General features: G+C 37.0%; 1 protein-coding gene across 1 annotated transcript in view; it reads left to right on the plus strand.

The window, feature by feature from the left end:
* Positions 1 to 1,286: 1,286 nt before the first annotated feature.
* The window catches only part of LOC138027101 (microtubule-associated proteins 1A/1B light chain 3C-like), a 10,440-nt gene continuing 1,726 nt past the window's right edge, over positions 1,287 to 10,000 (plus strand). The window contains exons 1-4 of the mRNA XM_068874606.1: positions 1,287 to 1,485; positions 1,596 to 1,651; positions 1,758 to 1,864; positions 7,087 to 10,000. The exon at positions 7,087 to 10,000 is cut by the window's right edge and continues 1,726 nt beyond it. Of these exons, the coding sequence (XP_068730707.1) occupies positions 1,431 to 1,485; positions 1,596 to 1,651; positions 1,758 to 1,864; positions 7,087 to 7,249 (381 nt within the window). The 5' untranslated portion in view covers positions 1,287 to 1,430 and the 3' untranslated portion in view covers positions 7,250 to 10,000. The remainder of the gene's footprint in view (positions 1,486 to 1,595; positions 1,652 to 1,757; positions 1,865 to 7,086) is intronic.

Genomic DNA, 10,000 nt, shown 5'->3' on the forward strand with positions numbered 1-10,000 from the left:
GATGGTGGCGTTTTCGCCACCTGAATATTGAAGGTTGTTTGCTTTAAAAACAGGCTTACAAAGGGGGCGGGGGGGGGGGGGGGTGGGTGGGTGAGTCACGGGCACCCCAGGACCCCTCCCTAGTTACACCATTGCTTGCTGATTAGAAAACAATGAGGCAAAAAATGTAAACAAGAATTCCTCGAAAGTTTTTGTATACAGGCCGGGGGATGTGTTAATTAAAGCTATGAATTTCAATTCCGGCTTAAAGGACAGAAAAGTAACAAGTCTAATAGGCATAATAGGCAATTGGTGAATAATATCTCCATCCTAGTCACCTGAAAATGTCCACGTGATTGTTTCCAAAGGCAGCTGGATCCGAATCCTGGGTAAAAGAGTTCCCTTTTTTTTGAGCTTTTGCATCATTACTTAAAAGAAGTCTAACGAGGCCTCCTCCCAAGACCACCCAACACTATGTTTTTTAGGAAGCCTTGCAACCTGCGATCAAGCGTACTTTTCCTTAGACATGGTGCGCCCTGTCTCAAGAAAAGTACACTTGATCGCAGGTTAGAAGCCTTGCAAGTAACCAGACCTGTCACAACAAGAAACGGTCGAGTGAGGCTTGGGAATGGGGAGACTCTCCCCACTTTCCAATTCTCTCGATTGCGTGACAGAACAAAGCATCTGAAGAGACTCTTTGTAGTCTAGATATCCGTTAACCTTTTCTCTCGATTTCGTGAGAAGTCACGATTGACTAGAAAAGCGCTAAGTTCAATTTACCAAGATGGGAATGCTAGCACTTTATATCCGATTACTGTTTCTTTCGATTGCCGAACAACACACAATTTGACTCAGACAGCGCGCGGTTCACCAGATAGCTGTCCATGGTTATAAGGGGAGGGCTCGTAATTGCAAAATTTACCCCTTTAAAAGTCGTTTTTAGACATGAACAAGGAAGTTAAAATTGTTTTTCCCCGGTTGACTCAAGGCGCCATGAAGCTGCATTGACCGTAAGACCTGGGACCCGTTTCTCGAAAGTCCCGATAATTTTTTGGGCCCGAAAAGCCATTTGTGAAACTGCCAACCGCTTGTTTTGGAAAGCCGGTCTTTTAACATGTTCTAAAAGTAACAGACAGAAAAATTACCGTGAAGTTTGACGAGTTTTAAAATCCTCTCCGTTCTTGAGATACAAAGAGAATTGTGACACCCGAATATGGCCCGTAAAGTTTCGGGACTTCCGAGAAACGGGCCCCTGGTCAGGGAACTGGGTCTGAGTCCTTTTGTCGGTATTTGATTGGTCGTCGTCATGTTCCAAGACAGGATCAGCGGCGTTGATCAGCCGAACTTGCGAAATCGTCATTAAATTTCATTAAATGAAGAACGTTCCTGTTCCACTGAGTTGATCTGATTTGTAATACCTTGAGGGAGAATAAAATATCATCTTTACGAACATGGGGGACAACGAAGGAAAGTCCTCAAAGCCGTTCAAACAGCGCAAAAGTTTTGGTAAGTTGCCCAACAGATTTGCATGTTGAGCTTGATTGTTTATACGTCGTTTTCTGGTGAGCACGTTTTGTTCCTAATCGAGATCATTGCTCTTTTCGTGAATTTGACAGTCAGTCGAAGAGATGAGGTCGCTGGAATCAGAGCAAAGTTTCCCTCCAAAATACCTGTGAGTTAATGTTAAATTTGAGTTGTTACATTCGACTATTTTGAAGGCATGGTCTAGAGCTTTTACTGATCAGTGCAAAACTTTCTGTATACCTCTTTTTCTTCAGGTAATAGTCGAAAGATACCACAAAGAAAAAGATCTTCCTTTGCTCGACAAGACGAAATTTCTTGTCCCTCAGGAACTGACTATGAGTCAATTCGTGACCATAATAAGGTTTGTGGTGAAAATAAAACTATTGTTTAGAACATCACTGTTAGCAACTCGCCGAAGCATATTCTGTAGTGCACGTTCTTAATTGTAACATGTTTCATACTTGTTCTATAGAATTATACTTATATGATCTCGCTTTTAGACCATAACGGGAAAAATGCAGATTAAGTTAACAGAAATATTAGTTATTACACTTGTTTGCCATTTCTAGTAGCAGTTTATTATGGCAATCTGCATGGGTTTCTCAAAATCTCGTGCGAACTAAGTTCAGTGATAATTGTGGGGTCAAAATGTCAAGAGAAATAATTCCCTTATTTAATGTTGGCAGTAAGTGAGATGCTGGGTTAGGTCTTGAAGATGTTAAAACAACAGCATGTTGAAGCACAGAAAGGCTTGCCTGGTTTGCAGAATCTAATAATAGGATATTTTCACTGTTTCCCTTTTTTTGTTTTCCCTTTTTTCGTGCTTTTTGTTCTTTTTGTGTCTTTAAGATACCATGAGTTATATTCCTAAATAGGTTACACTGTAAATTATTCATGAAACACGGTATTTGTGTTAGTATTTTAATTGTGATGACTTTGTATTTTAAAAGTTTGAAGCTTTTATTGCCAAGCACAAGCTCTTTATTAATATTTAATGGTAATTGAACCAAGTGGAGTGCAATTTGGTCTGAAATCATACGTGTGATTTCAAAATCATGAAATCGCAAGTATGATTTCAGACCAAAATTGCACGACACCAGAGTTAATAGTTCAATTACGACTTTATTACATCCATTTAGAAATGACAAACAATAATTGTTTTAACCATTGTGTTGCAACTTTTGTTCCCATCTGGATCAATAAAATATTGGTACTGACTAAAACCCTGTATTTTAGTGATTAAATGATCATATTTTAGCAATTAAATAATAATTATTTTAAAATCGCTAAAAGACAGGGTTTTAGTCAGTACCAATATTTTATTGATCCAGTTGGGAGCAAAAGTTGCAACACAATGGTTAAATTTTCCTGCAATTTGAATGGTTACCTTAAAAAAGCCTTGAAATCTGATTGGTTGTTTTGTTTTAGTGTTCCATTCTCATTGGCTAAGGAAATGGTGTGATTTAGAGCAAATAAATTGTGCGATTTGGTAATAAATTGCACTGGTGGGAGCCAGTTAGATTGCAAGGATCACCAGTGATTTCTAAATGGATGGAATAAATAAATAAATAAATAAATAAATAAATAAATTGAAGTAAACTATTATTGAATGAAATGTTTGTTTTTGATGAATGTTGAAAGCTAAAGTACATGACATGTATGATCTGCTCCAGGAATCTAAGCCTCGACACACTCAAAACCATCTTTCCTATGATTTAATTGGAGCTGATTTTGTTTGATTTGATTCTTGTACATTGTACCCGGCTAGTCCCATAGCACTAAATACTGTTGCCACTTAAATAAACATGGCATCAGACTGACAGGATGCGGTGATGCAGATCCACATAATTCCCTAGAATCCGCATCCTCCGCATAATCACGATATTTTCCGCATAAAACTGAAGAAATGCCTGATAATTAATTAGTGATAAAGCAGCTGCTTACCATCTTCACAAACACAAAAGCCAAAGAGATTGACTACTTTGAAACGCTTTTTTTTCCTGAACATTGAAGAAAACACTCCGTTTCATTCGCAAGATGAAAGTTCCTAAGCAGTTTCCACACATTTTTCGGGAATGAGCCTGGACTCTAGTTAAACCATTTTCATAACATACGCTAGGCTGGAACTCAACAAGGTATGAAAATTTAGCCACAAGTTATAGTCGCAAATTAAAGTGTATTATTTGTACAAGTAGGGACAATCATTGCGATGAAGTTGTACAAAACAAAATAGGAGCCCGCAATACATATGTGTAAAAAACCGCTCAAAATGGTGAATGATCGAGGGAATGGATCGTGGTTCAGCCACATCACAATTTTGCTCCATATCTCCAAATTGAAGCAAAATAATATTCATGACAAGAAACAATATAATTTTTTATTGCTTTATTTCTTTTAGCAAAAGTTTTGGCAAAAATGCCGATTACTAACCCTTTTATTTTAATGGTGAAAGCTGGTCGCAAATTGGTGACTCTTCCAGATATCTTAATCGCAAAGGGAGAAAATTCAGTTGTAAATACGACTGTAATAGTCGCAATTTCGAGTCCTAATTTACCATAATCATGTAAATACATTGGCGAGGCCTAATTATTAGTGCTTTAAATTGTTTAAATTTCCGCATAATCCGGTGTAATTTCTGCATAATCAGCGCATGTTTACACATAATATGGCCAAAAATTTCCACATAATCTTCAGAAGCCCTGAATGAAGTACTGTACATTATTATTGTGATCTTGGTGGAAAGCCAACTGCTCTCACCACTGAACTCTTCCTACTCCCGGTTGGGCAGTTACGGTAGAATTCTGCAAGTAACGGCCCTTGTTACTTCCGGATTTAACAGGCCTAAGGGGTCGCTCCTTTCGGTAGCCCTCTCACAAGTAAACTTTTCAATAGGATTGAGTCAAGTTAAAAATAAACTAAGGATCACAAAGTTTCTGGCTTTGCTTAGTCCACTTGTTCCATCTGCATGACACACTACGCATTATGCCTATAAATAGTTGGTTTTTAGTTCAGGGAAACTGAGACAATATTTGCCATATACCTTACAGTATCGTATTAGAGTTTTTTTGCACATTCCAGTTGCTGTACTCCAGGAGACAATAATCATTGTTTCATATTTTGCTGTGGTTTTGTTCTTCAATCAATCAATCCTCAAGTACGGTGTATTTGTGCTTACCTACCACATTGTTATTTTAAGTTGCATTATTGAAGGGGCTGCTTGAGGCGTTACTTTCAGGGGTGCCATTACTTGCGGGATTTAACAGAAGCGTTAAAAATTTAAGTAAACATAACAGGGGGATTGGGGGGGGGGGGGGGGTTACTTTTGGAATTCTTCACAAGTCCTTATGTAAACACTATATCAAGCTCTGGACGCCTCATCTTTGTATGAAAAGTTCTATTAAAAATTTGATGTGTCCATGCTGAAGAATGTAATTTGAAATCATTTTTTGTTTTGACTGAAGGGAATAAGAGGCATACTGTAGATCAGTAGACTTTTCAAAAGGTTCCTTTTAAACATATGTAATAAGGCAGAATCCTCAAATATATGTACATTTACAGTACTTGTAAGCAATTTGTTTGTTTTTTTTAACTCAGGACAAAATAAAATAAACAAGAATAGAATTTCTTAATTTTCTCATGCATTTGGCTGAAATAGTCAGAAAACTTTATTTTCCAAATCCTATGAGTGGCATTAGCGGTGCATCTGCATGCAGTTTTAACCATTCAGACTCAGACTCAGACCGCACGTTATATGGAATCTTCGTTATAATAATAATAATAATTATTATTATTATTATGGGTAGTGGGTGGTTGGGTGACACACAAAAATAAGTTCGTGATGCTAATCCACCTTCCGTCACATTTACAACTTTAGCGTAAGACCTTACTTGATTTCTGTCAGTTATTAGTTTGCCCTCTTGCATGTACTGTACTAATACTAATACTAAACTGTAATACTAGTTAAAAATGGCCATTTAAATTGAGTGTGTTTTTTTTCATGCCAAGTGCAGTGCACCATATGCAATCATGTTTAAGTGACCTGACTGGGGGGAAGGGGGAGGGGAAGAGATGTGCCCTGCCAAAAAAAAGCCTATACAGGTGTACATGTACATGTTTCTTTTTTTGTATGTGTAACATGTTGTGGAAAAGCTATTTATTGATTGAAGCCAATGGATTACACTAGCTACATATGCTTGGTCGTCATTAGTAACTTTTTCCTATTGTTAGTTAGTGAAATTTTAGTATAGTTGAATTTTGAGCCTTGATTGGAGACCTCCACCCCACCAAAAAAAACCCTTTAAATCACAGTAAATAATGTTTACAATCAATTTATTTTTTCACCTTTTTTCAAAGAACCTTAAGTTTTGTATCTGAAATAAATGAATTTCGGAATGGCTACCCGGTAACTTTTTTTCAAATTTCCTTCGCACTGCCATGTTAAGTAATTCTGACATGTTAGGATTGTCCTTGTTACATGAAAGGTCCTTGTGACAGAATAAAAGGGGAGAAGAAACGTGTCAATAATATTATTATTCTAGACAAGCGGCCTTGGATAGTCTGCGAACGCAGACATATTTTCGACGGTTGTTTCTCTCCCCCGAATTTTTTGGGGGAGAGAAATGACTGCTGGAAATACGTCTGTGTTCACAAGCTAGGCCTTGGAGAAATGTAAAGTAAAGTAACGTTATTTAACGTCGGTAGATCCTTCAGCTACGAGGCTGTATCAATGGAAGCCGACGGTGCGCCCTATACCCCTCTCCCTCTGTCAGTGCTCTGTTTTACGGGTATTTAAAGCTATAGCTACACGGATCAGAGGAAAGTGGAAACAGATGTTTAAGTCACCAAGGATCGAACGGGGGACCTCTTGCTCCGAAAGCCGCCACTAGCCAACTGAGTCACGACTGCTCCTCAAATGTGATAGTGAAATAGTGATTCTGAAGTTCTTTTCTTTATGATACAAACATGTGTAAAATAAAAAGGAAATAAATGTGATTGCAGGGATTATTTTCTGTGGTTGAACAGTATTCTTTAGCTCTTAGGCTAGCGATTTAAGCTCCTTTTGAGCATTGCTAGTCGACTCCCTCAAAACATTTTTGCAGCTCCTGGTAGCAAACAGTGGTAATAACTTGATGGAAAGAGATAAGATATATTCATATTCCATCCATGTTCATGAAATAAGCCAAATCTGAGGAAAATGTCACATGATGGTTGTACATACTGGCCTTTCTCTCTTAATCCTCATCGTGCTAGGTAGCAAGCACATAAGGCCATACATTGTATGTGCAGGCCTTTACAGAATGATGTAGTTTTATTTTACAGGGACGACCAAATACTTCATAAAATTGAATTACGGTAATTGTCAGCTGGTGTAATTGAGTAGAGTATACACGGTGTAACTGTCTGTGGTCATTGTCAAAATGAATTTTCATCTTGAATCACTTCAATTAAGCTGGAAAAAAAAAGTAGACCCCTTTTCTGAGTGAAGTAGCCCATGCTTTTCATTGGTATTCAAAATTTATTCAAACCTCTTAACAGTGATTGTAATTTTTGATTTTGACAGAGATCTTTTACTTTTCTTTGCAGAAATCGCATGTCTTTATCATCAACACAAGCCTTTTACCTTATAGTGAACAACAAAAGTTTAGCCAGCATGTCAATGACTATGGCTGAGGTTTACAAAGAGGAGAAAGATGAAGATGGATTTCTTTATATGGTTTACGCTTCCCAAGAAATGTTTGGCTTATGACTTAACATCCTTATATGACAAGTAATAATTATTTGCCATGACTGTGTCCATTCAGTTTTATTCTACCTACAAGATCTTATTAACACAGTTGAATTTGGGCTCTTATGTGTGAGTTAGCAGTGGCTTGGAGAGAAAAATTGACATAAAGTACATTTGTCATAAAATCTTGAGGACTGGTACACATCTTTTAAGGACATCAAATTAATGGCATAATTTATGAACAGTGTACCTTTCAGAGGTATTATTTAGAAAATCAGCTTTAGTGTTACACTATTTAATCCATAATTATAATAACAATAATTAGTATTTTTTATTTGTCATATTGGTGAGTGTTTCATGTGGGATTTAACTGGGTTGATGGCACAATCCAGAACGTTAAAAGTGCTCAGTGTTATTGTAAGTGAGTTCTTTTTACAGCCAAAACTGCTCAAGCGTTCCTCTGATGAGCGGATTAATATAAAGTTCATTATTGCAAATTTTATTTCAGGAATCATATCAATAATCTTGTCGTCGTATGAATAATGCAAAATTCAAATCAAGCCTCAGTTCAAAACGCGAATTTTGATTGGATTATTGCTCGCTTCCAGTGTCAGACTGGCGTGATAAATTTACAGGTGTACCAATTTGCATAATCTGTCAAAGTCGTAACAAGTGTAATTTGCCTTTCTTTTAAAATTCATTTCTCTGTCCAATCTTTGGAATTCAAAAAACACAGTGTCTCAAGTTTGAGGATACTGGTACGATTACTGCAAGGTAATGTTGCTAGTCTAAGAGTGAAATGACCGTTGTTTGACAGATTATTACACATTATGCAAATCAGTAAACCTGTGAACTTCTCACGTCGGTCTGGCACCGGAAGCCAGCAATATGCGAATCAAAATTTGAGTTTTGAACTGAGGCTTGATTTGAATTTTGCATTATTCATCCGACGACAAGATTATTGATATGATTCCTGAAATAAAATTTGCAATAATGAACTCATTAATCCCCTCATCAGAGGAAGGCTTGAGTTGTTTTGACTGTAAGTGGCTGGAAAAGTCTGACTTTATCAACTCGGATTGGCCAACATGAAGTAAGATACTGCCATGAGATATTTTCCCTTAGCAAGACTAAGCAAGCCGTAGTTTTAATCCATTGCCTCCAGGGAGTGAGACTTTACAGATTTTGGCAGACAATTTTACATGTCAACTGGGGCATCTTGGGATGCCTGTGGAGTGAATGGGTTAACCACTTTTGCAATACCTCGGTGAACCTGTTGGTCAGGCAAACAATCCAAATATTAAATCAATTCATTCTTTGCTTTTTTTGGAATTTTTTTGCTTTCTTTGTGAAATCATTATCTTTCCAAATTTATAATACACAGTGCCATAGTTTTATAGCATAAAGTGCAAAAAACAAACAAACAAACAAAACAATCAAATTGACAGGGCTAGTCAATACATAATACTTTATGAAGGTCATCAACAGCTACTTTCTCAGTTTTCATACTTTTCCAGACTGCAATTTACAGGGAAGCAAAGAAAAAAGGTCTGATCAGAACCTATTGTCTATTTCATACTGTAGCGTATTCTCTTCTTACATATGTCACTCTGTTGTCAGACTAACTGCAGCCAAGGGATGCTTGACTTTTCTTTGTTTTATTCATCTAAGTGATTTTGATGTCACTTTTCCATGGGTAACTTGACAAAAGCCTGATAATGTGAGATATGTCCAGGTTTGACCCTAATTAGATGCATGCGAATTTCAATAAGGGTCACGAAGTGTCCCCTTGCTCTTCCAGCCAACTTCAACATCACTTGTGTCTCAGAATACAGACAATTTATGTCACAAAGTGTCCCCCAAATGCTGCTCTTTAAGTGAAGCTTAACTGCTGCATTTACCCAAAGCTAAAAATAACGCTAACCTTTACCCTTACCTTATTGTTGAAAATAGGTAGCAAATGCTTAGACTTAAAGGGACACTTTGTGTTGGATGTCAAAATTGGGCATGCATCTAATTAGGGTCAAACCTGGACATAAGGGTAATGTGGCCAAAAAGATTAATTTTACACAGTTTTAGAATACATTTGACAACTTTTGGCTTTCTGTATTCTGTGTGTATAAACCTTGGCAGGAATTCGCAAATCACACCTACGGAATAACAAGTGTTCTGCAGGTCAGAACAATGTGTCATTTGTCAAGCTGAGATTTGCTACTGCCAATGTTATTACTTCTTGAAATCCTCACATAGATCTGATTCTCTTTTCTATATTGGTATCTGTGCTCTTGAATGATGTGCTGTGGTGATGGACACTATTGATTTATTATGGAACCTCAGTGTAAAATAATTGAGTACATTTTCGTCAGCACCTACCCAATGTAGTGAAGTGAAATCCATTCTGATTGTTCACTCTACTTAATTATTGATCTATAAAGATTGTTTGTTTTTGGCCATCTCAGATGGAGGTAATTTGTTAGATTTTAATTGCTGTTCCATCCAGCTACTTGGATATATATATTTTTAATACAACGAATTAAAATAATTCCTGTCATTATTTTACACACATATAATAGATTATATATTCGAGTAGATGTTAAATGTAGCTGTTCGTACAGTATGTGCATTGCACATTATTAACATGGGCTGGGTGGGTAGGGTAAGTTGTCCTCCACTCACAATAATGGTACATGCAGCTTAAGCCATGTGGGGTTTTTACTATTAAATTTTGCTATGGTAGAAACTTTTTTGTCTCCAGTTAGTTCATATGGTAAG

Source organism: Montipora capricornis, chromosome 12 (genome assembly GCF_036669925.1).
Source record: "Montipora capricornis isolate CH-2021 chromosome 12, ASM3666992v2, whole genome shotgun sequence".
Classification (NCBI taxonomy): Eukaryota; Metazoa; Cnidaria; class Anthozoa; order Scleractinia; family Acroporidae; genus Montipora; species Montipora capricornis.